This window comes from Herpailurus yagouaroundi, unplaced genomic scaffold, assembly GCF_014898765.1.
Source record: "Herpailurus yagouaroundi ecotype Mexico unplaced genomic scaffold, PumYag 100, whole genome shotgun sequence".
Classification (NCBI taxonomy): domain Eukaryota; kingdom Metazoa; phylum Chordata; class Mammalia; order Carnivora; family Felidae; genus Herpailurus; species Herpailurus yagouaroundi.
In genome coordinates, this window is record NW_024412391.1 from 39,313,119 (window position 1) to 39,339,953 (window position 26,835).

General features: G+C 38.3%; 1 protein-coding gene across 3 annotated transcripts in view; it reads right to left on the reverse strand.

Annotated features, from left to right (window-relative positions):
- Positions 1–26,835, reverse strand: part of AVL9 (AVL9 cell migration associated) — a 71,396-nt gene that overhangs the window by 44,011 nt on the left and 550 nt on the right. For 2 of the 3 annotated variants that reach the window (XR_005789276.1, XM_040472305.1), the window contains exons 2-4: positions 5,001–5,090; positions 3,404–3,489; positions 674–745 (exon numbers count right to left, since the gene is read on the reverse strand). Coding sequence is in view for 2 of the 3 variants with exons in the window: in XM_040472305.1 (XP_040328239.1) it covers positions 674–745; positions 3,404–3,489; positions 5,001–5,090 (248 nt within the window). In the remaining variant the exon portion in view is untranslated. Of the gene's footprint in view, positions 1–673; positions 746–3,403; positions 3,490–5,000; positions 5,122–26,835 lie in introns of all 3 variants that reach the window. The other variant, XM_040472306.1, reaches the window with a different exon arrangement.

Sequence of the window (26,835 nt, forward strand, 5' to 3'; positions counted from 1 at the left end):
CCATTCCTCAAAAATCTTAAGTTTTAAAGAGCAAGTTAAGGGGAGCCTGGGTGGCTCAGTCGGTTGAGCCTCCGACTTTGGCTCAGGTCATGATCTCACAGTCCGTGAGTTCGAGCCCCGCGTCGGGCTCTGTGCTGACAGCTCAGAGCGTGGAGCCTGTTTCAGATTCTATGTCTCTCCCTATCTCTGCCCCTCCCCTGTTCATGCTCTGTCTCTCAAAAATAAATAAACGTTAAAAAAAAAAAAAATTTAAAAAGCAAGTTAAGGCTACAATTTTTCATAGCAAGAGTCATATACTTTTATATCAATACAATCTGAATGATTATGATATTCTGAGTTTTAGTAAAGTATTATCCAAAGTCTTAAAAACAAAATAAAAAAGGATAAATGAAATATATCAGCTACTTCATTTTGGGCAAGTGTCAACCTCTTTCCCAAAAACCTATCTAGAAGATTTCCTTCCACTTATCTAGTTGTGGGTAATGGTGCAAATGAGAGTAAAACTGCTGAAAGGCAAAGAGAAAAAGCTGATGCACAAGAATAAAAAATGGGCCCCTGATGAATTTTAATCTATTACTGTCCATAAATCTCTCCTTATTCTAATAATGCCTTATTCTCAACTAAAAATCTGCCATGGTTAACGAACACATTAACGAGTTATTTGGTCTCTTACCAACTTGCTTAGAACACAGACACTTTTCTGAACCGTCTCTCTGGTGATATCTGCTTGCCGCACTTTCAATGCCTATTATAAACAAAGAGTCATTATTAATAATATTTCATAGAAATATTTAAAAATCATTCTCTTTCACTGTAAAAATAGCAGTGAGATAGAAAAAAATTCTAACATTTAGTTAAATTCCAAATGTATTGAGAATCTCTGAAAATATCTATTGAATGAGTCCGCCAGGAAACTATGTGCCAGAATCTGGTAGGCACGGAGAATGTAACAGGGAGAGACAATCCCTACCCTCAAGGAACTTACCGTCTGAGAACACTTTTTGTTTAAGTTGCCACACCCATAATTCAAATCAAATGTCCTTGGTTCTGGGGGCGCCTGGGTGGCACAGTCGGTTAAGCGTCCGACTTCAGCCAGGTCACGATCTCACGGTCCGTGAGTTCGAGCCCCGCGTCAGGCTCTGGGCTGATGGCTCAGAGCCTGGAGCCTGTTTCCGATTCTGTGTCTCCCTCTCTGCCCTCCCCCGTTCATGCTCTGTCTCTCTCTGTCCCAAAAATAAATAAACGTCGAAAAAAAAAAAAGTCCTTGGTTCTGGTTTGCAAACGGGCACTCCGAGACTACTGTTTCTGGTGAGAAGGGCCTAGATTATACTGGAAAACTGGTATTATAGCCCAGCCCTGAGCCATAACTCATGCCTTGATGACTGTGAGGACAACCACGTAAGAGGTCTACATTCTCTGCTAGTAAAGAACAAGCCTTGATTTAATCATCAGGTAACTCTAGGTAACTCTGTGAGCGAACTAAGAACTACTCTTCCCCTTTGTGGTATACAGCCTAACATCTCCTGGCACCTGTCCTGAGGACCAATGGGCCTCAGTGTCTTCAAGTGACTTATGACTGACGACTAGTCTTTAAGTCAAGAATACAGCCTTCCCTCAATCTGTTTTCTACCTCTCTGCCTTGACTGGATTCATCTGTCAGGTCTCACCCTCAGTCAAAGGGAATCAGTTTTTCTCCTAGGCTCTAGGTCCTTCTGATATCTGTTATCAGGTGAGGATAGAAATATTAAGAGAAATGGGCAATGCCAATATACTGTGGAGTGGATCAGACCCAATGGGTAAGGGAGACAGATGGTATGAAATGCCATTTAAAGGCTATGTGAAGCACGAGAACTGTTGTTAATGTCGACAGTTTGAGGAAATAATCTTACTTGTGTCTGCGCAATCTATAGGGGACTAGAGTAAAAGGGACGGTCTCCAAGAAAGGGGAGCAATTCATTTCATCTCATGTAAACATAGATTAAGGGTAATAGTATATGAGGCAATCAAATGCACAAAACTACCAAGCTAACTCTTACCCTCAGGTTTACCTTTAAATTCAGTTATTCATTCCATAGGTATTTACTGGGTGTGTCCTATATTTCAGGCCCTGTACATGAAGGACTATTTCACAGTAGTTAACAACTTTGGGTATGGTGGAATTTACACCTGCAATTTATTTCTAAATGGTTCAGGGAAAAAAGCAGACACACACTAAGCAAATGTGGTAGAATGCTGACTACTGCTGACTCTAGATGGTGGGTATACAGGTGTTCATTGTACAATTCTTTTCATTTATCTGCATGTTTGAAATGGTCATTATAAAAAGCTAAAGAAAATTTTAGAAGATTTACTAACTTAATCATTCCCTGAGGAAGCCTTTTAAAACTTAGAGTTACCTAAGCTTACTCTCAGAGATTCTAATTTAGTAGAAGGAAAGGCCAGCTGTGTATTTAAAAAAAAAAAGGGTCTCCAGGTAACTCCCGTTAAAAAACACTGCGGAGGTTTGCAATCACCTGATAACCAGAACATTAAACCAGAATCTCTGGGGTTGGGACCCAGTCGTCTGTAGTATTTAGAGGTCCCCAGGTGACTCCAATGTGCAGCCAAAGTCTAGTGTTTCTACTAGAAACACTAGAGTATTAATGATCTAACGAAAGGCAAGAGATTTTTACTCACAGAGTATCTTCACCACAAAAAACTGGTGAGACACAAAAAAGTGTTGCTCAGAATCAAACCATGAAAGGGGAAGCTACCCATCTTGGCTTATTTGTATTAATTAGAGCTATTATAGTAATTCAGACATTAAGCTGGCAGGTAATTTAAGAATTAACAAAATCTGAGTTGTACATAATTAACATGCAAGTATTTCAAAGCTACAAGTACTTTCCACTAATTCTAAACCGCTGCTTAAAATACAACACACATTATCACTTAATTTTTCTAAATTACATACCAAACATTAGAAAAAGAAAATTCAAGGACACTGTAAAATTTAAATACAGCATTCTGAAGACATGGATAATTTAGGTACAACTATCTAGAGACAATGGATGCCTGGGTGGCTCAGTCGGTTAAGCACCTGACTTGGGCTCAGATCATGATCTCATGGTTTGTGAGTTCCAGCCCTGCATTGGGCTCTCCACTGTGAGCACAGAGCCCACTATGGATCCTCTGTCCCTCTCTCTTTCTCTCTGCCCCTCCTCCGCTCATGCGCTCTCTCTCTCAAAAATAAACATTAAAAAAAAAAAATGGACAAACTGTTTTATGGCAATTATACTTACCATGTCAACTTACAAAAACATTCATGTGAATAAACTGGTACTACTGGGAAAACAACTTCAAATTGTTTATAAAAATTTTAAAAACACTCTCAGTGTTTTTGTTGTTCACTGTACTACCATACCTTGGCTTCAATTTGCCGATAGCAGGAGATACCATATACTGTAGCTCCATTTCCATTTCTGGGTGGCAAGTGAAAAAATACAGTATCTAAGAGACACACAGAAAAATGTAAATACCAAAGTGAATTACCCTTATTAATAATGTAAATTGAAGTTATTATATGCAGTTAATTAAAACAAAAATGATGATGTAACGAGGAACCCATGTCATACTTAACACCTAGCATTGCAACCACTGGTTTCTTAGCATCCCTCTCACTGCCTTATTGTGTACATTCATTCAGGCATTCTCAAAAGACCAGGAGGCTGAATAATAGATTAAGTTGAAACTACAGTCACTTATCCCAGAAAATACTTTATTCCAGATTAAAAGAAAGTAGAGAATCATAAAAATGAAAGGCCACTCATGAATCTTGGATGGATGCAAGAAATTCTTGGAATAACTGGGGAAATTTGAACATGGATTAGATCTTAGATGATATTCTCGAATTACTGTTAAATCTCTTAGCTGTGATAATGGTACTGGAAGTTATCCTGAGGAATGATCTTATTCTTAGGAGTGCATACTGAAGTATTTAGAAGTAAAGTGTCGTGATGTCTGCAACATGGTGTTAGACTTTCAGATGGTAGGGCAAAACTGTACACACACATAAAGAAAACTTGTGGAATATTTGCTATACTATTTTTTCAAACTTTTTTTCTATTTAAAAACTTTCATGATAAAAAAGTACACCAAAATATTTGTAAGTTTAAAAATAATGTATTTAGATTTTATGTTAAACTGCATAGTAACATTTTGTTTCATTTCATATGAAAATTATTAAATATTAGGAAAATAAGTAATTAAACCAAGTTTAATCTGGTGTTTTGGTAGAGCCCCTAATGCCATGATAAAACTTAGTCCTTTGTTAAGCCAGTCAAAACATGCATTTATAGGTAGGAGACTCAGTACTAACCTCACAGTGTTGCTTTCTCTGAGGATGTTAACATGCTTCTCTGACACATAAACTTTTATATTTTATTTTTTTAAGATTTTACTTTTAGGTAATCTCTACACCTGACATGGGGCTCAGATTTACAACCCCAAGATTGAGTCGCAAGCTCTACCAAATGAGCCAGCCAGGCGCCCCTTACACGCAACTTTAAGCAGAGCACTGCAATAGCAGTGGCTCTAGGGGTGGAGAAGCAATCCCAGGTGGGCACAGGTGTAGTAAGCTAGTTAAGTTTGCAGCTAGAGCCCCAAACAGTAGCTAGCATAGGTAAGCCCTGTAGCTTCCCTCCAAGAGGAGTCTCAAGAATAAATGCAGAAAAGTGCTACCAGTAACAGATGTCCTAATCTGGCCAAATACTTAATTTAGCCAGTGCTCCTGGCAAAAGAGTGGCCAGTGCTCAACAACATTACCAACATAAAGCCCAGCACTCCTCTGGAAATCTTCCAGTGCCTGACTAGTCATCTCCAAACAAACACGTGTTTTATAAATAGTTACAAGAAGCCAAAGGCCTTTCATTTACCAAAATATTTAGAATCTAAGATGTCTTGGTAAATTAAAAAGAAAAAAAGGGGGGGGGCACCTAGTAATTGCTCCATTGTTTACATACCTTCCTGGTAGTTGTGTGCGCCATCTGGTAAGGCAAGGAAGGGCAAATACTTCCATTCTTCAGGTAAAGTGTGGCTGTCATGTCCATCTCCTGGAATCAGGGGTGGGTAAGAGAATTCAACCTAAAATAGTAAGCAATGGTAGCCAAAAGGTTGTTAATCAAAGGGAGCATTTTATCCTGATAGCCAAAAATAGTTTTAAACTCTACATACTTGTTGATGCCATTTGGCATTATCAGCAAACTTATGGTACACAAGAGGAAAAAGAAAAAAGGAGTAAAAGGAGGAAAGATTTTTAAGACCTTTCCCCTTTCTGACTTAAAGGTTTTTGGATTTTAATGTGCATAGGAGGATAGGAGGTAGTAGTGGTGGTAACTGGATTTACATTTGGAAACTGTCATCAAGAGATGGTAACTAAAGCCATGAAGCCCTGAGAAAAACCAACATCCTACTGAATTGAGCAGAAGAGGTCCAACAAAGAAGCCGAGAAGTATAAGCCAAGATCTAGGCTTGCTTCCATTCAACTGACTCCCTTGCTCACAATATGTGTAGCTTTGAGCTTTGTTTTTGCTGCGGGGTTGGTAGGAGGAGGAGTGGGCATTAATCAACATTTCAGGTTATTTTCTTTTAAGACTGAGAATTGGTCAGTGAAAAGTTCAATGAAATCTCTCCAACACCATGTCTTGTAGAAGTAACAAAGTTTCTAGTAAACACCCTCAGTTTCTGGTATTCTCCAAGTTTATCAGCATTTTCTCTGTTTCTATTTCTTTTTGTTATTTCAACGAGACTTGTGGAGAAGAAGGAAGAATTAAATGCATGAGACCTGGGGGGCACTTGGGTGGCTTAGTTGGTTAAATATTGGACTTTGGTTCAGGTCATGATCTCACAGTTTGTGAGTTCAAGTCCCACATCAGGTGAGCTGGAGCCCCACTTCAGGTAAAACACGAGCCGTGCTATGGGTGAGTCCCGCTTCTCTCTCTCACTCTGTCCCTCCCCTCATTCATTTGCACCTTCTCTCTCCCTCAAAAAAAAAAAAAAAAAAAAAAGAAAGAAAGAAAGAAAAGAAAAAAGAGAGAGAGAGAGTCAAAGATATCTGAAGATGCTAAGGTTCAACATGCTTTGAAGGTTGAGGAACAGGCCAAGAGGCAAGGACTGCAGGTGACCTCTAAAAGCTGCAGAATGCCAGAAAATCGATTTTCCCTAAGTGTCCTGAAGAAACACAGCACTCCTTGATTTTAGCCCAGTGAAACCCATTTCTGACCTCCGGGACTTTCTATGTACTGTTTTAAGTCATTAAGTTTGTGGTAATTTATGATGCAGTAGAAAAGTAATACATCCTGTTAAATAGAAGAAACAAGCAGAATATCAGTAAATGTAGTATAATTCTACTTATACTATGATTACATTTATGCAAAAAATTGTACTTCTATATCTTTGTAAATTAATTTTTTAATTCATCGCTTGAAAAGATACAAGCTAACAGTTTACCTCTGTAGAGGTGAATAGGGTTGGGGACTGGAGATAAAGGAATATTCCTGTTAAGTTTTTTTATCCCCATCTTCTTTTGGAAAAAAATTAAACTTATAGAAAAGTTGAAAGAACATAACCTTATAACCATCTATATTCACAAACTACTAATATTTTGGTCTCATGTGCTTTATCTGTGTTGCATGTATATTAGCACACACTTTTTCTGCATTACTTGACAATAAACTGAGATTATCGTTGACTTTTAAGTAAATGGGTATTTATTTCTAAATGGATATGCATTACTTTTAGAGTAAAAAAAGGAGGGGGGCAAAAGATAACCACGAATAGTGACTGGCTTTCGAAGGAAATCTTATTTCCATTCTATCCTCTTGGACACAAAGGGAGATGTACAAATCTATCTCCTTCTCTGAAGATTTAGTTAACAAATTACCAATAGTCAGACTTTAATATCTGATGCTTTGCTATGTTCAGTCTATTCTCCCAACTCCTCATTCTACTGAATGAAGATCTGTTTTGGACTCTAGTTGGAACTTAAAATGAAGTCAATTCATAAAATTGTTTTAAGTGTAGATGTTGCATATAATCCAAGAATTCCAAGGATAAAATTAAGTTGGCTTTAGGCTGAGCAGGGCCCAGAGTACTTACAATATTGTTTCTTTGAGGTGTTATAAGGAAACCCACAGGCCCAAAATGGAGCCACTTAAGCTAAGTCACTAAACAGGGCTTAATACCTAACCTAACCAGAGTTCCAACCCCCCTAGGAAATAACTCTTAACTGGTCAGTCAGGAACTTTCTGATTGGCACCACATGAGGTAATCTGTCATATGGCCCTCTCCATCCCGCAAAGAAAGATGAGGTAACCCATGAACCCCCTTGCCCTTCTCATCACAGAAGAAAAAGGAGAAAAAGGGACAGTGCCTGGAACAATCCTTCCTTTTCTTTTGCTAATAACTTCTTTGCCCCACCCTCTTCCTATAAAACCCTTCCAAATTTTTGTACAACTCCTTGGAGCTCCCCACTACTTGCTAGATGGGATGCCACCTGATTCAACAAATCACTTAATAAAGCCAATTAGACCTTCACATTTATTCAGTTGAATTTTTGTTCCTTAACAGGGAGAATATATTCAAAATTTCAAGCAGCTAACTTTGGGAACACAACTTTTTCATAAATTATACACTGTCTGTGCTGTGTTGACAGCTCTCTAGAATTCTTATGTTGGTGTTATTTGCTACCAACCAATTCTTGCATTTGGAAACAAGATGTTAACCAAGTTCAAAACAGTTTACACAAATTCCTTTCTGTGCCTACATACACACAACAGTTTTAACAGTGATTTGGTATTGCTTCATTATTTAATCAATCTTCTATTGTTGAGCGCTTGTTTTTCTCTAACATCTTTACAAACTATTCAGTACTATTCAAGTATGGTATAATAAAAAATATATTTGGTCTTTGTTCTTGGTCCTGGCCTAGAGCTCCTAAAGCCCTGGAAATTCCTGAGTGAAGGGAGTACCTTTTGTTATTTATAAGACAATTTCAACTGTACCTGAGTTTATTTAACAAGGGGACTTGGTAGTGGTGGGGCTACTAAGTAGCGTTTGGATGGGGCCTGGTCACCAGAAAGGTGGACCTCCCAGGAAGGGAGAGGGGCTGGAGATTGAGTGCAATCACCAATAGCTAATGACTTAATCCATCATGCCCATGTAATGAAAGTTCCATGAAATCCCCTAAATGATAGGGTTCAGGGTAATTGTAGGTTACTGAAGACAATGAGGTGCCAGGAGGGCAGCATGTCCACTGAGGACATAGAAACTCTGTGCCCCTTCACCACATCTGGTCCTACGCAACTCTTTCATTTTCCAGAGTTCTATTTCTAGCAAATTACAGAACCTGAGACAGGGGTGTGAGAACCCCCAAATTTGTGGCTAAATTGAACAGAAGTGCAGGTAGCCTGGGGACCCAGTACTGGCATCTACAGTGAAGGTGTCTTGTGGGAGTGAGCCCTTAAACGTGTGGAGTTTGACACTAACTTTGGGTAGTTAGTGCAGAATAGGACTGACATACAGGATACCCAGGTTGGTGTCTGGGGACAAAAAAAAAAACAAAAAACAAAACTAACAAGACTGTGTTATTTCCCAATCAATGGGATTTTAAAACCTTAAGTCGTATATTCTTCAAATTTTGAATACTGACTACTCTATACACTCCCCTTAGGATAAGTCCAAAACAATCCAGACAGACACAATTCCATGGCACAGAGGCTTAAAAGGAATTCTCATGGAAGTTACCAGAGTTTCTCGAATACTACTCAATTGAATCAAAAGGCAATTTGGACAAGAATGCCAATTAAACTAAGCAGTACCACAGAAAGTAAAGGTAGGGACAGCTGGCTGCCCCACTGCACAAGTCCAGCAGAACCACCATCACTGCAGTTTACATGAAGGGCTCTTCCTGCAGCTACGCTGTGCAAAGTCTGTAGAGCTGTACATGGCAACCCTAAGTATATGTGAAAAAATCATAGGCAAAAACCAAAGTCAATCTCCAAAGACTAAAAAGAAAAGAAACACTTAGAATGATTATCATCCAGTAGGGTTACTACTAAATAATGAAAGTCCCTACGGGCGCCTGGGTGGCTCAGTCGGTTAAGCGACCGACTTCAGCTCAGGTCATGATCTCACAGTTTGTGGGTTCGAGCCCTGCGTTAGGTTCTGTGCTGACAGCTCAGCCTACTTTGGATTCTGGGTCTCCCTCTCTCTCTGTCCCTCCCCAGCTCGTACTCTCTCTCTCTCAAAAATAAATAAACGTTAAAAAAAAAATAAATAAAAACAAAAAAAGAAAGAAAAAAAAAGAAATAAAATAATGGAAGTTCACAGCCCAAACTCTAACTTAAATTTGGGGATCAAATAAAGTGTCTGATAGGACATCAGTACATACAATGTACAACAGATATACCAAATGTCTCCCCAAAGGGTAATATTATTAAATCCTGCAGATTTCAAATTTTTTTGTCAACTCATATTCATGCGACTGAATCTATCTTGATCCCAATTAGCAGTAATTTACATACTTCTTTTTTAATTTTTATTTGAGAGAGAGAGAGAACATGCAAGCAGGGGAAAGGGGCAGAGGGAGAGAGAGCGCATCCCAAGCAGGCTCCACACTCAGCGCAGAGTCTCATGTGGGGGCTCGATTCACGACCCTGGGATTGAGACCTGAGCTTAAATCAAGTGTCAAGTGCTCGACCAAATGAGCCACCCAGGCGCCCCATACATACTTACATGATTACAACAGACGCAGAGGGAAAAACAATGGCTGATTTCTAAAATGTGAAAGCAGAATAAAGATGGTCTAATTATAAGGAAATAAAAGGCAATTTTTCTAAAGGCTAAGTGAACTATGTATGAAATGGTGACGTATGTTTGTTCACCATGAATGGTAAAAATTACCACTCATTTTCAGAGTTTATAAATCAAATTGCAAAGGTGTGCTCTATAGGCGCCCTTTAGAGGTGCCTGGCTGGTTCAGTCCCCAGAGCATGTGACTCTTAATTTCTATGTCATTAGTTCGAGCCCCACGTTGGGCCTGGAGCCTACTTTCTAAAACAAAACAAAAACAAAAGTGTCCCCCCAGTCAGACTGCATTTACGTGGTCCTCAGAAACAAAAAGTTGAAAAAACACAAAATAATAACACAGTACCCTGGTGTAAACTCTGAGTGCTGTTCAAAAGTAGCCTTTGTTCACTTTCTAACAATGAAACATCCATTCCACTGTCAGAGAACAATAAAAGCCACCATGCCAAACAGCACATAAATTAAACACTAACACAGTGCTCACAGACACTGATGGCATAAGAGGTATGCCTCCTAGAGTAGCTGAGTCAGCTACTCTCTCTGCTCCCTTTCTAGGCCCCTCAGGGATTCCCCTGACCCTTCACTCAGAAGCATGGGTGCTTGTTTTCTTAATAGTCAAAGCATTTTAGGGACCAAAGTCAAGGCTCTGTCATGATGTTTTTCTCTTTGAAGAAAACCCTGGATATAGAAGACAGGTCTTCTCAAAGTTATGTTTACTCGGCCAAATCTCTAGTCAACACTACAAGAGTACTGACACTATCTCTTTAGTCTCTTAAAAAGTTGGCAACAAATGACTATATTCATCAGCTGTTTATTTCTGTAATAGATTGTGCTTAATTCTCCTCTATCTCAGCACCATACATTATTTTATAGTTTCACGAGTGCACTGGATGCCCAGAAAAATAAAGTGTGTACTGTAAAGGTGCAATGGTACTATTGAGACTTACCAGTTAAAACCAAGTTTTACTGTTTTTAATAAATGCAAACAAAGAAAACAAAAATTAAACAAAAGAAGTATCTTAGTTTAAAACATGTGCTTCTATATATTTAATTGAATAAAGACTGCCAGTTCTTTTTTTTCTAGAATTAAATAACCATTTTACTATTCCACATTCCTTTTATTTAAGATGAGGTACTTGGGCCTTTTGGCTGGAACCACCATCTTCCAGTAATTCATCAAAATGATCAACACAAAGGAAAAGAGAAGAGGCACCCCCTATATTCTCTAGACCTCTTAGAAAACATGGAGTTTGTCCTTTGGCCACATACATGCAAATCTACAAGAAAGGTGATATTGCAGGCATCAAAGGAATGGGCATGGTTCAGAACAGAATGCCCAAATGTGGTCCCATGGCAAAACTGGAAGAGTCTACAGTGTTACCCAGGATGCTGTTGGTATTGTTGTAAACAAATAAGTTAAGGGCAAGATTCTTGCAAGACAGTTAAGTATTGAGCATATTAAGCACTCCAAGAGTCAAAATAGCTTGCTAAAGCGTGTGAAGGAAAATGATCAGAAAAAGAAGAAAGCCAACGAGAAAGGTACTTTCTGAAGTGTCAGCCTGTTCCACTCGGGCACATTTTGTGAGAACCAATGGAAAGGAACCTGAAACTGCTGGAACCCATTCTCTATGAATTCATAGCATGGTAACTGTAAAAAAAAAAAAAAAAAAAAAAGACCTCAAGACTGTAAACAAAACAAAAAACAGATGAGGTACTCACATTATGAACAACAAAACAGATGACGTGTATTTTAATTTAATTACAGAATTTTTAGGGATTCCTGGCTGGCTCAGTCAGAAAAATATGCAACTCTTGATCTCAGGGTGGTGAGTTTGAAACCCATGCTGGGTTGAATTTTAAAAAATTAAATCAGCTCAGGTCATGCATCATCTCATGGTTTGTGAGTTTGAGTCCCTTGGTCAGGCTTGCGCTGACAGCACAGAGCCTGCTTGGCATTCTCTCTCCCCCCTGCCCCTTCCTCCACGCTAGCTCTCTCTCTCAAAATAAATAAACTTTAAAAAGTTAAAAAAAAAAAACTTCATTATCCTGTTTTTCTACTTTAATTTTTTTTGTTTTAAATCTTACTTTTGAGAGGGAGAGAGAGACAGAGTGCAAGCAAGGGAGAGACACAGAGAGAGGAAGACAGAGAATCCAAAGCAGGCTCCAGGGTCTGAGCTGTCAGCACAGAGCCCAACACGGGGCTCAAACTCACAAGCTGTAAGATCATGACCTGAGCCGAAGTCGGACACTTAACTGACTTAGCCATCCAGGTGCCCCATGTTTTTCTACTTTAAAACCACTGAAATTCTGCATAAACATACATGTTCATTAACACACAACTGTATACACACAGCTAATTAAAAGTCTATAAGAGGGGCGCCTGGGTGGCGCAGTCGGTTAGGCGTCCGACTTCAGCCAGGTCACGATCTCGCGGTCCGTGAGTTCGAGCCCCGCGTCAGGCTCTGGGCTGATGGCTCGGAGCCTGGAGCCTGTTTCCGATTCTGTGTCTCCGTCTCTCTCTGCCCCTCCCCCGTTCATGCTCTGTCTCTCTCTGTCCCAAAAATAAATAAAACCGTTGAAAAAAAGAAAAAAAAAAAAATTTAAAAGTCTATAAGAGATTTTATAGAGCCATGCTCTTTTTAAAATTGTTTCTTCCAGGAAGGATAAATCTTTATTACTACATACGAATAGTGAAATTGAGAAACTCTACAAGTATTCATCTCTATACATCTCAAAGATATCTGAGAACAAATAGTCCTATAAGGATTTGGCATTCATTAAGACAGTATTTGCAGATCTACAGCTCACAAATCAGAAATGCCATCAGCTATGGAGTCAATGCAGTTTGATTTGTGTTTCATATAAATAAGAAAATGCCATTTATTTCCAGTAATATCAGATTTGTTTTGTAGCACTACTTTATGTAAAGCTGGGTAAAGATAATTTCAAATGCATTTATTAATTACGAGCGCTTACTTAAAAGCAAAAAATAGTTTTGAAGGATCTTAAATGTATTGGACTTTCTAGGATCTTTAATATTAAAAAAACTAAAACTCCTATATTATTTTAGGTCCCAAGTAAAATGAACACTTTGGTCACATAGCACAAATATGCATAAGTACATGGGGGAAAAAATCCAACTTTCATAAACTTAATTTTAAAAAACCACTTAGGGGCGCCTGGGTGGCGCAGTCGGTTAAGCGTCCGACTTCAGCCAGGTCACGATCTCGCGGTTCATGAGTTCGAGCCCCGCGTCGGGCTCTGGGCTGACGGCTCAGAGCCTGGAGCCTGTTTCCGATTCTGTGTCTCCCTCTCTCTCTGCCCGTCCCCCGTTCATGCTCTGTCTCTCTCTGTCGCAAAAATAAATAAACGTTGAAAAAAAAAATTAAAAAAAAAAATAAAAATAAAAAATAAAAAACCACTTAAATTTCAAAGTAAAATGCTTTTTGTTATATTTGTAATAACCCAAAACTAGGAACTACTCATATGTCTCTTACCAGAAGAATGGGTCAATGATGGCATACAATTATAATACAGAAACTATAATATAATCAACAACATGGATCAATCTCAGACATAACACTGAGTGAAACAAGTCAGACACAAGAGACACAAATATATGGTGGCGTAGGTCAGAACAGTGGTAACCTTCAGGCAAGTAATGACCAGGAGGGGGCACCTGCATGGATCTTCTAGAAGTGCTGGAATTAATTCTGTATCAGGATGGTGGTTACAGGGATGTATGTGTACGTAAAAATTAAGTCTCTCCCTTAAGTTGTGTGTACTTTATTGGTGATAAATTATACCTTAACTTAATAAAATACTTCTACACCTCAATTTCCTTATCTATAAAAGAGGGCTAATAAAACCTCAGTATGTTCATAGAATGAGATAAACACACATCTAACAGTGCTCAGTATATAGAAAACATTTAATAAAGGGCAACTACTATTAACGCTAATAATATCTTCATAGAATAGCAATGACAAATTGCATGGTAACTAAACCTTATATTAGTACCACATAAATATAAATTATATAAATATAAATATTTAGAGCATCTTCATGGAGTTTAGAATATTTGCTGTAACTTGTTTACAAAGTGTAGAGACAAATCACTGTGCTTAATGGAAATTTATGCTTTCAGCACGTAAGTTATGTTAGCATCCAAGAGATGCCTGGGTTCTTGTATTAAAGTATATAGCTTCTATGTCTCCAAAGATACCATGCTTATTTAATACAACACATAAGGACAAAACATAAAAAATGAGCCATTGTTTCTTTGAGTTATTTTTGTGAATTAAATCCTTCTAAGGCTCAAAATTTAAAGAATACAGATGGAGAACTGTTGCTAAGCCCTAGCTATGCACAAGTAGGAGTTTAAACAAAGAAAATCATATGAATAATAGTTTTTGAAACAGCCCTTTCAAAAGTATTGAAGGATAAAGAATTTTGTGATTTGTTACAAGGAGAAAGGTTTAAAAAAAAAACCCTAGGATTTTATTTATTTATTTATTTATTTATTTATTTATTTATTTATTTAGAAAATGAGAGAGAGGGAGAGAGAGAATCCCAAGCAGGCTCCGTACCATCAGCAGGAAGCCTGATGTGGGCTTGAAGTCGCAAACCATGAGATCATGACCTGAGCTGAAACTGGGCACTTAACCAACTAAGCCACCCAGGTGCCCTGAGATTTTTTTATTTTTGAGTAATCTCTATACCCAACATGGGATTCCAATGCAAAACCTCGAGATCAAGAGTTGCATGCTCTACAGACTGGAGCCAGCCAGGTGCCCCTAAAAAAGCACTTTTAAATTATTTAGACTTGGGGTGTTATTACAAGGTATGAAATGCAAAGATCTTAAATGTACAGAGTTCATAGGTTTTAATGATTTATATACAGCTGTGGGCAACCATTCTATTAAGACAAAATTATCATATCCTAGAAAGTTTCTCCGTTCAGACTGCTACAACAAACACTATGTTCTGCCTGTTGAATTGAAGGGAATGTATCTGAACGTTGGCTCTGAGGATGGGTATTTAGCAAATGTGTGTTGATTTCATCTTATAATCATGCAAGTGAAGGGTGATCTTAGTAATCACCTATTTTAAAACCCTCATTTTACAGATGAAGAAACCAAAGTTCATAAACATTAGGCAACTTGCCCCAGGTTACACATCTAATAATCACTAGGGTCAAGCTAAAACTCAGATATCTTGGGGCGCCTGGGTGGCGCAGTCGGTTAGGCGTCCGACTTCAGCCAGGTCACGATCTCGCGGTCCGTGAGTTCGAGCCCCGCGTCGGGCTCTGGGCTGATGGCTCAGAGCCTGGAGCCTGTTTCTGATTCTGTGTCTCCCTCTCTCTCTGCCCCTCCCCCATTCATGCTCTGTCTCTCTCTGTCCCAAAAAAATAAATAAACGTTAAAAAAAAAAAAAATTAAAAAAAAAAAAACCAAACTCAGATATCTTGATTACCAGATATCCTTTGCTATTATTCAAGCAGACAGTGGTAAAAGAGAATCTATCAGAGCTCCAAGTACAAAGGAATATTAGGAATACTGCATACAATGTTCCTCTACAATGGAAGAGATAGGACAAGAATTTGTATAAAACATGGTAGAATGACGGAGACTGGTCTTTTGGATGAAATAGTACAATTAGAACACTGTTTATCTCTAGGTTATTGAAAATATATACAAAGATGATATCAAAATTTCAAAAACTATTTTCTTGCAGGAAAAAAATTAATTATTTCCTAACAAAAGATTGAAATCTATTTTAATGAACTCTACCTTAGCAATCTTTTATATTTAAATTTGTTTTTAACATTTTTATTTTTTGATTTTTAACATTTTAAAAAAGATTCCAATTTCTGGTAATGCACTATCTCCATCAGAGTCTAACAAGTTGCTAACATCACCAGCGAAAGCCATGGGGGCAGGAACAGATTTCATTAACAGCCCTGTTTGTTATTTCTTCATATACTCAATACACACTGTGACAATGAGCATCAGTTGGGTGAAGAAAATTAAGTGCAGAGGCCATATATGAAATCGAACCCAAACATAGTTTATTCAGAGATCAGACTTCTGACAATTACCTAGACCACTGCCAAAAACCAGAAATAAGAAAAGCATCTTTCAGCCTAGCCACCTGTCATAAAGCCCCTGATAATATTCCAAGGAGAAGGCTTTAGGTTTTCTTTTAAAACCTCTAAGTCATTTTATTTCAAACACAGTTCTAATATATTTATAAGATGTGGTCTCCCAGTCTATGGAAGAAAAAGAAAGTAAGAAAGCAGGGAGGAGAAGCCAAAAACTACAACGCTGTGTTTGGGTCAACACCAAGAAGTACCTGCTAATTGCTCTGTCATCTCTCTTTCCGACTGGCTATCAAAAGCCCAACAACTGTCAGGAAGGTATGTGAGAAATAATCTATGTTAAAATAAATTGAGAATGCCACTGGACAAGTGACAGTTCCTATGAAGGCAGAATCATCCAGGCTAACTTAAATTGTGTTCAGCACGTTCTGCTTCAAAATCCATTTTAACAAGACCTATGTGAAGAAAAAAGATGGCTTAAATGAAGTCTCCATACATAGGCAAAGAGGTGCAAAGATTTCACTGCAAGGATGTTATCTGTATCACTATTCAAAATAGCAAAAAATTGGGAGTACCAAAATTTTTAAAAAGCAGAGTTAAATATTTCCACAAACTACTGTTCAGCCATTTTAAAATGTTATAATTCAGTATTTATTAATGTGGAAAGATATTAATGGCATAGACAAAAAGGTAGGCCATAAAACTTGATTACAGTATAATATGTTTTTGGGAAAAGGTATCCATATTTGTAAAAAAAAAAAAAATAACTGGAGAACTGGAGAGATATTCATCAAGGTCTTAAGAGCAGATTTCTTTAGGATATAGGATTTTAAGTGATAGTTCTTTTCTGTATTTTCTGCTTTTTACTAGTGAATACATATTATCCTGATCATTAAGAAATGTTATTTTTCAAAACAACTAGGGAGTGTCTGGGTGGCTCAGTCCATTGAGCATCTGGCTCTTGATTTTGGCTGAGGTCATGATCTCACGGTTTGAGATCCAGCCCTGTGTCAGGCTCTGGGAAAGAGCCTGCTTCGGACTCTCTCTCTGCCCCTCTCCCACTCACACTCTCCTTCTTTCTCAAAAAATAAACTTAATACAAATAAAAAATAAAACAACTGGAATGATTTAAAAATTGCCCAAAGTACCAATTTAAATAACATCCTCTAAAAATATCCTAGACACAAACTAAGGTTTTAATCTGATGGCATCTCAACCAAAGAATATAACAGGGCCAGGGGTGCTGGGCTCAGACACTTAAACATCCGACTCTTGATTTTGGCTCAGGTCATGATCTCACAGTTCTGACAGCACAGAGCCTCCTTGGGATATTCTCTCTCTCTCTCTCTCTCAAAAAAAAAAAAAAAAAAAAGAATATAATAGGGTCAGTCTTTCTCAAAATTATTCAGTAGGTAAAAAGTCCTCTCCCTCTATGTGTTTATCTTCTTCTTGTAGTGCCCATCCCCAGTAGACCAGAGTTCTTCTGCAGTTTTCCCTTATCTAGAAAAATCCATGATCTGCAAAGGATCTGAATTATATTATATCATGAAGGAGAAGGTTACGAAACATAAGCATTTTACTAGGGAATCAAAGACTTAAGCCAAAGAAATAGGCACAATTAGGTACCTGGGGGGAATTATAGGAGAACAAAAGAATCTTCTAGTTATTTCTAAACTTCCCTTATACAGGTTGACACCCATCTTGCGTGGCTGTGATGCCAAGGCCTAAAAGAAAACTATCCCACTGCTCTGTTAAGGTTCCAGCCTTACAAAGCCAGAGATTTTCATCATTTCAGTATATAAAAAGCATGGCTAACATTAGGAAAAAACCTCCACCAAATGAAAGTGCCAGTAGAGGGCTAGAAAATATAATCTTGTTTCAGGACAGTTTCTCTGAGTAGCTAAAAAGAATCTTTAGACATTATTCTTCCCTAACCTCTAACTCCCCAAAACATTGTTCTTTCTGTTCCAAAAGACTTCTATTCCGACAAGAATCACAAACAATACTCCACAGTCACCACATGATCGCATCAATAGCAGGTGCCAAAACTACATGTTTGTCAGGCAGCCATGTGTCACCAAAACCTGAATGGGTCAGGGCTTAACACTACCACCCTACCATAAACCAACCTCACCTATTTCCTCAGCCCAGCCCTGATTTTGCAATGCAACATTCTGCTACTACTGGAGATTTCCCCATGATCAGCCCACATGGACCAAGAGGAAAATATCCTTTTTCTCTTCAGTGCTTCATTTACTTTATTTACCTTGGAACTAGTGTAAACATGAGTTCTAGTTCTTTCATAATTCTGCTTTTTATTTTTTTTTTTAATTTTTTTTTCAATGTTTATTCATTTTTGGGACAGAGAGAGACAGAGCATGAACGGGGGAGGGGCAGAGAGAGAGGGAGACACAGAATCGGAAACAGGCTCCAGGCTCTGAGCCATCAGCCCAGAGCCCGACGCGGGGCTCGAACCCACAGACCGCGAGATCGTGACCTGGCTGAAGTCGGACGCTTAACCGACTGCGCCACCCAGGCGCCCCCATAATTCTACTTTTTAAAGTAGTATAGCCTAGTAAAACCAGTTTATTCAAGAACTTAAAACTGTTAGCTATGAATACAAAACTATAAATTCTATTAAAGCAGTAGTAAAAAAATCAAGTAATAATTGCAGCTTTTTATGAGGTCACCTTGGAAAATAATGATTCTTTATTACTTTCAGTGTTAAAAAAAAGTCCAGTCTATTTACGAAAGAACCAAAAAGTTTGATATTCACTTGTTTCACTAAAAACCATGCTTATCTGACAGTTTACGTATTTACAGCCACAAATAAGGACAAAAGTCTAGAGAACACATAATCTATAATAAGTAAACCAGGTGTTCATAAATTACATCACAAAGAGTTTTTGTCCTCTTATAATTTCCCCCAGGTATCGCACGTGAGGTTTTAAGGAAGAAGAGTCTTTTGCTAAATGCGAAATTTAAAAAAATTTCAGGGTGCACCTGGCTGGCTCAGTCAGTTAGGTGTCCAACTCTTGATTTCGGCTCAGGTCATGATCTCATGGTTGGTGAATTCAGGCCTCGAGCTGACAGTGCTGCAGAACCTGCTTGGGATTTTCTCTCTTTCTCTCCCTCTCTCTGCCCCTCTGGCAGGGTGCTCACACTCTCACTCTCTGCCTCAAAATAAATAAACTTTAAAAAATTTTTCAGGAAAAGAGTTGACATGGATAAATATTTCAAAACTACTTTAAATGTCATGGTAGTACTTTCACTTAAAGTGACCTAAATGTTAACTATATCAATAAACTATAATAATCCATCACTAGAAACTAACCTGTTAACCTACAGAATTCATTACACAAATCAAAGTGAAAAAAATGATCAAGTGATAAAATTAAAGTTTCATTTTAATTTAAATGAAGGAGTTTTTCATTTAAGATACATCTGAAGGCTTCAAAGGTGCAAAAATGTAGGAAACAAGATGAATGACCATCTTCTATGTCTAGTTTGGGGATCCTCAACACAGCTGTGTTAGAAGATGGCTTTATGGCACAAAAACAGACACTCAGATCAATGGAACAGAATAGAGAACCCAGAAATGGACCCACAAACATATGGCCAACTCATCTTTGACAAAGCAGGAAAGAATATTCAATGGAATAAAAACAGTCTCTTCAGCAAGTGGTGCTGGGAAAACTGGGCAGCGACATGCAGAAGAATGAATCTGGACTACTTTCTTACACCATATGCAAAAATAAACTCAAAATGGATAAAAGACATAAATGTAAGACAGGAAGCCATCAAAACCCTCGAGAAGAAAGCAGGCAAAAACCTCTTTGATCTTGGCCGCAGTAACTTCTTACTCAACACGTCTCCAGAGGCAAGGGAAACAAAAGCAAAAATGAACTATTGAGACCTCATCAAAATAAAAAGCTTCTGCACAGCGAAGGAAACAATCAGCAAAACTAAAAGGCAACCGACAGGATGGGAGATGTTTGCAAATGACATATCAGATAAAGTGTTAGTATCCAAAATCTATAAAGAACTTATTAAACTCAATACCCCAAAAACAAATAATCCAGTGAAGAAATGCGCAAGAGACATGAATAGGCACTTCTCCAAAGATGACATCCAGAGGGCCAACCGACACATGAAAAAATGCTCAACATCACCAGGGAAATACAAATCAAAACCACAATGAGATACCACCTCACCCCTGTCAGAATGACGAACATTAACAACTCAGGCAACAACAGATGTTGGCGAGTTTGCAGAGAAAGAGGATCTCTTTTGCACTGCTGGCGGGCATGCAAGCTGATGCAGCCACTCTGGAGAACCGTATGGAGGTTCCTCAAAAAATTAAAAATAGAACTACCCTATGATCCAGCAACTGCACTACTAGGTATTTATCTAAGGGATACAGGTATGCTGTTTCGAAGGGACACATTCACCCCAATGTTTATAGTAGCCCTATCAACAATAGCCAAAGTATGGAAAAAGCCCAAATGTGCATCGATGGATGAATAAAGAAGATGTGGTATGCATACACACATACACACACACACAGGGGTATTACTCGGCAATCATAAAGAATGAAACCTTGCCACTTGCAACTACATGGATGGAACTAGAGGGTATTATGCTAAGCAGAGTTAGTCAGAGAAAGACTAAATATCATATGACTGCATTCATATGAGGACTTTAAGACAGAACAGATGAACACAAGGAAGGGAAGCAAAAATGATATAAAAACAGGGAGGGAGGCAAAACCTAAGAGACTCTTAAATATGGAGAACAAACAGAGGGCTACTGGAGGGGTTGTGGGAGGGGGGATGGGCTAAATGGGTAAGGGGCATTAAGGAATCTACTCCTGAAATCATTGTGGCACTATATGCTAACTAACTTGGATGTAAATTTAAAAAAATAAAAGAAATTAAAAAAAATAAAATATGGCTTTAACCTGGTGGTTCATGTGAAACTACCTGATTCCTCTATCATAGCACTACAGAACACCTTTGTAACAGAAGAGTTTACAAAGATTTAGTATATCCTCCCACGTAAAGTCATCATGCTAATTAACCCAGATGACTGCTGAAAGGCATTACTTTTACACAAAGTTTTACTTTAACTCACTGCAATCTAAAAATTACAAACTACATGGGGCGCCTGGGTGGATCAGTTGATTAAGTCCTCAGGTTATAACCTCGAGGTTCCTGAGTTCAAGCCTGGAGTTGGACTCCGTGCTGGAGGTGCAGAGCCTGCCCTCTCTCGCGCGCTCTCTCTCTCTCTCTTCAAAATAAATAAACTTAAAAAATAAATAAGTAAAATACAAATTACAAAGGACAACCAAACATGGGAATTTTCACTATGCATAACAGAAAGAAGTAATCAACAAGACCAGCAGAATTTTGAATACTTGGAAGAGCAGTTTAACAAAATACCCTCACACAGCCTAAAATAATCTGAAGTCAGAATCACAATTCAATGAGCCATGCACTTTTAATCCTTTACACCTGGAATACAGTGGCTCATTAATCCATCCTGGGGGAAATCTTACATAATTACAGTCTCCGAAACACTCAATATACTGATTAAAGAAACAGCAGTGTCTAAAACATTCTTAAGAATTAATGCATGTAACAAACTCACTTTCCAAAACAATTGGATTTTTAAACTCTGCTTAAGAAAGCAGAGTTGTAAGACATCTAAAAAGACACTGAGAAGCACCTGGCTGACTTAGTCAGAAGAGCATGCGACTCTTGATCCCAGGTTTGTGAGTTTGAGCCCCACATTGGGTGTAGAGATTACCAAAAAAAATAAACTTAAAAAACAAAATAAAAAAAGAATTGGACATGTAAAAAAGATAAAAAACTAAATCAAAAGATACTGATTTGTGGAAGTGAGAAACACCCTTAAGAACTAATATAACATATTGGAAATTTTAGTACACTTTTTTATAATATTCCTCTCAAGAATTTGGCAAAACCAACATTCTTCTTGAAATTTTATAAAAACTAAGACAAAAAAAATAGGGCAGCCAAAAATGAAAAAAATATATAGTTGAACAAACTATTTTCCTATCTTTTCCAATACTATTACACATCCATTGGGCAAATTACATCTCTGACAAGTTTCATTGTTTTTGACAGAATTAACCTGTCAATTTTATCAACCAACTTAGTGGGAGAAAATTTTTCATTCATTTGTGCTGTTGTGTGAGTGCACTGGCTGTGTTAGCATGCCCTACATCCAACCTGGCTAACACCACAGAGGGTTTCCAATGAAGGTTTTTGGGATTATCCACTTATCCAACCATAACTCTCTCAAGTCCAGAAATCATAGTGTCATCTATCCAACCAACCTTCATCAGAAAAACAACAGAAAATTAACAAAAGATTAACAGTAAGCCAAAATTTTTCTGAGAAATAGTAAAAGTTCTACTAAAATTAAATGTTTGACTCTTGCAAGAGTCAGAAAATACTCTACATAAATCTCAAAATCATTTTGCTCACTGTGCATTTTGATTGACTAAATATAGCACTTTTTTTTTTTTAAGTTTGTTTATTTTGAGAGAGAGAAAGCATCCCTCTGCACTCACAGTGGAGAGCCCAATGTAGGGCTCAAACTCACCAACAGTGAGATCATGACCTGAACTGAAATCAAGAGTCAACACTTAAGCGACGGAGGCACCTTTAAAAATAGCAAATTCTTGTTTGATTTGCAAAACCAAACAAGGTCTTCATTTTCTGCTATGAGAGGTAAGTGTAATTTTTAAAAGCTGCTTTTAGTCAGCAGTAAGAAAATAATCCATTGGGAATGCAAACTGGTTCAGCCACTGTGGAAAACACTATGGGGAAAATAGTATGGAACTTCCTCAAAAAATTAAAAATAGAACTACCACACAATCCAGTAATCACATTACTGGGTATTTACTCCAAAAATACAAAAACACTAATTTGAAAAGATATATGCACACCTATGTTTACTGCAACATTATTTACAATAGTCAAATTATGTAAGTAGCATGGATAGATGAATGAATAAAGAATATGTGGTATGTATATAGTTGATATTATTCAGCCATAAAAACGAACGAAATCTTGCCATTTGCAAACATAGATGGAGCTAGAGAGTATAATGCTAGGAGAAATAAGTCAGATTGAGAAAGACAAATACCATATGATTTCACTCATACGGAATTTAAGAATGAAAACAAAGGGAAAAAAGAGATAAACCAAGAAACAGACTCTTAACTATAGGGAACTGATGCTTACTAGAGCAGAGGTGGATGGGGGGTGAAACAGGTGATGGGATTTCACTATATCGTGCTATATTTGACTGTATTGAATATTGTATTGTATGTTAATTACATTGGAATTAAAAAACTTAAGAAAAAATAGAAAAGAACCTATACTAGTTTTCTCATCTTTGAATGCACTGTGGCAGAATCCCTTGCATTTTCTTCCATTCTATCAGCAACCCAGACAACAGACACTACTAAACAAGTACATTTATTTGAAAATAATTGCCCTAGTCTGGGGCACCTGGGTGGCTGGCTCAGTTGGTTAAGCGTGGGACTTCAGCTCAGGTCATGATCTAGTAATTTGTGGGTCGAGCCCCAAATTGGGCTCTGCGCTGACAGTGCGGAGCTTGCCTCCTTGGGATTTTCACTCTCCCCTCTGTTCCCCTCCCCAGCTCGCACTTTTTCTCTCAAAAAAAAAAAAAAAAAAAAAGAAAGAAAGAAAAGAAAAGAAAAAAAATTGCCCTGGTCTCTGTGAAACATCATGTAGATTAAAAAATAAATGAAAAACAAGGTGTGTAGTTTCCCTTGCTACTAAGAGCCAACAACCTAAAAGTGCTCTTAAAAAAGAGATATGACTGGGGCTCCTGGGTGGCTGAGTTGGTTAAGCTTGGGTCATGATTTTACCATTCTTTGGTTGGGGCCCCAAGTTGGGCTCCACACCAACAGTTCAGAGCCTGCTCTGGACTCTCTCTCCCTCTCTCTCTGCCCCTCCCCAGCTTGCACACACTCTCTCTCAAAAATAAACATTAAAATGGGGCGCCTGGGTAGCTCAGTCGGTTAAACGTCCGACTTCGGCTCAGGTCATGATCTCATGGTTCGTGGGTTCGAGCCCCACATTGGGTTCTCTGCTCACAGCTCAGAGCCTGGAGCCTGCTTCAAATTCTGTGTCTCCCTCTCTCTCTCTGCTCCTCCCCTGATCATGCTCAGTCTCTCTCTCCTTCAAAAATAAATAAAAAGATTAAAAAAAAATTAAAAAATAAAATAAACATTAAAAAAATATATGGTTGATAACAAAGACTAGGGACATCTGGGTTTCAATGTTAGTGCTAACAGTCTCTCAATCAAAATTTCGTTAGTCTCCTCAGAACTCTCTTTTCAACTAGGGCCTGACTTTTGGGCTTCCTTGTTCTTCTCTGCATTGTCTAATTTTAGCATGAATCCTGTCAGCTGGGTTAAGCCAGAAACCCCCTTTACTCTTGATGTAGTAATTTTCCATCCATTGACTCCCCCGCCCCCACTCTGCTCCCTGGCTATAAACGTCTGCTTTTCCTTGATGTATTCAGAGTTGAGTCCAGTTCTATACCAAGGTCTGTTTTCCTCTATTGCAATAGTTTTTCTGAATGTTTTTATTGCATTAACTATTGTCCAGCTCTGGGTTTTCTGATATCATACTAAATTTTTTTTAAATGTTTATTTTTGAGAGAGAGAGCGAGCATGCCAGAGTGGGGAGGGGCAGAGAGAGAGGGGGACAGAGGATCCCAAGCAGGCTCTGTGCTAACGAGACAGAGCCAGACTAACGCGGGGCTCAAACTCATAAACCGTGAAATCATGACCTGAGCTGAAGCCCGATGCTTAACAAACTGAACCACCCAGGTGCCCTGCTAAGTATTCTTAAGTTGCTTAACCTTTCCGGGTTTCAGTAAACTTAAGAGAGACGGGAGTAGAATGATCTCCAGGGACCCTTGCCAGGTCTAAAATTCTCATGAAGAAATCTGGTAGATGAAAAAATGTTACAGAAAAATTAAGTGATTTGGAATTGCTGGAGGTCATGAAGCTGTGAGGCCAGGATGTCATCCAGGTCTCCTGATTTCCAGCACAGTGTTCATTTAACAAAACCAGCTGCCACTACCTTAATGCTACAACCAAAAGCCTAATGAATCCAGTGAAATGCCAAGGCACCTAGTGTGCCACTTCAGCCCAAAGTGCCTCCTTCATGTCATAATCTGTTGTCCAGTTTCCTTCAATTTCTAAACAGCATTACATTTGTTTCCTAAAATAAATCATTTTTCCTTTCTGGGAGTACAACTGATATTACTTTTGACAATAAAACTGGTATAAAACATAATTAATCTTGAATTTATAGGACAGCAAAAAATTAAAAGATTCTATTCTTTCTCCTACCAATATTCCCTTTTTATTTTTAAAAGTCCCATTCAGTCTGGCTTGGGGTGCCTGGGTGTCTCAGTCGGTTAAGCATCCAACTTGAGCTCAGGTCATGATTTCACAGTTTGCCCACATCGGGCTCTGTGCTGACAGCTCAGAGCCTGGAACCTGCTTTGGATTCTGTGTCTCCACCTCTCTCTGCCCCTCCCATGCTCATGCCCTGTCTCTCAATAATAAACGTTAAAAAAATTTTTTTTAAATAAATAAAAATAAAAAAATCTTTAAGAAACAAATGAGCAAGGTATAAAAGACACAAACCTTTTAAAAAAACACTCTCTTAACTATAGGGAACTGGTGGTTACCAGAGGTAGGTGGGAGGGGACGGGTGAAACAGGTGAAGGGGATTAAGATTATACCTATAGTGAGGAGCACTGAGTAGAGAATTGTTGAATCATTGTATTGTACCTCTGAAACTAATATAACACTATGTCAAACTGGAATTAAAATTTGAAAAAGCATTAAAAGTCCAATGAACAGTTTGCATGCCATGGTACAATCTCAAATATCCATCCTTTTACTTGTAAATACACAGCCACGTTAAAAAAAACAAAAAACAAAACTTATGCTGCTGCCTGGAATTTTTTTAACACCACACTAAATAAGGCCACATCCTCGTTGGTATCTTTCTATGCTTTTCCCTGAGAGATAAAGAATACCTTAAAGTCAAGCAGTCGTTAGAACACATACAAACACAGCCATCTTTTCACTCCAATTTCATCATCCTCTAACAAATTTAAATTTTGCCAGTAAGTCTTTCAAAATGTTACATTTTCTGTGAAACCCAAGAAACGAAATGCTACATTACCTAGGCGTAGCAGTCAGTAGTTTTAATACTTCAAGCATTTCAATTTCCTGTTCACTAGCACATTATGACATCATTGCCTTCCAGTATTTGGGCTCATTAAATAATTCTGCTTCTATTTTGTTCCCTTGACTCCAAAACATATACTGCAAACGTTCCATTGTTCCTATTCACTATTTCAGTGAAGCTTAAAAATAATTTTATATTTGCACATTTCTTTGCTAGATAAATACACTTTCTCTTACTGCAACTGAACTAGAAAGGTCAATCTCTCACCAAAAGGCAAGATTTGGACAAGATCAAATAGCAAAAGCAAGGCCCAATGGGAAGCGGGGGAGGAGTCAATACACCACCCAAACACGACGGATTCTAGGGCTTCCACAGATAAACAAAGAAGTGGATTTTCCCACGCCGCCGCCTGCTTCAAACAACCCGAGGCATTTGCGTGGAAGCCCACCGAGTTCATTACCTTGAAGACGCAGTCCAAGTGCTGAATTTTTCTAAAGCCTCCCATAATGGGTGTACATCCAGAAAGTCAATGGAGGCAGAAATGAATGAGGAACTGAGTGGGGTTGACCTTCGATTCCTTCCTCCCACTCCACCAAAGAACCTAAACACCTACCA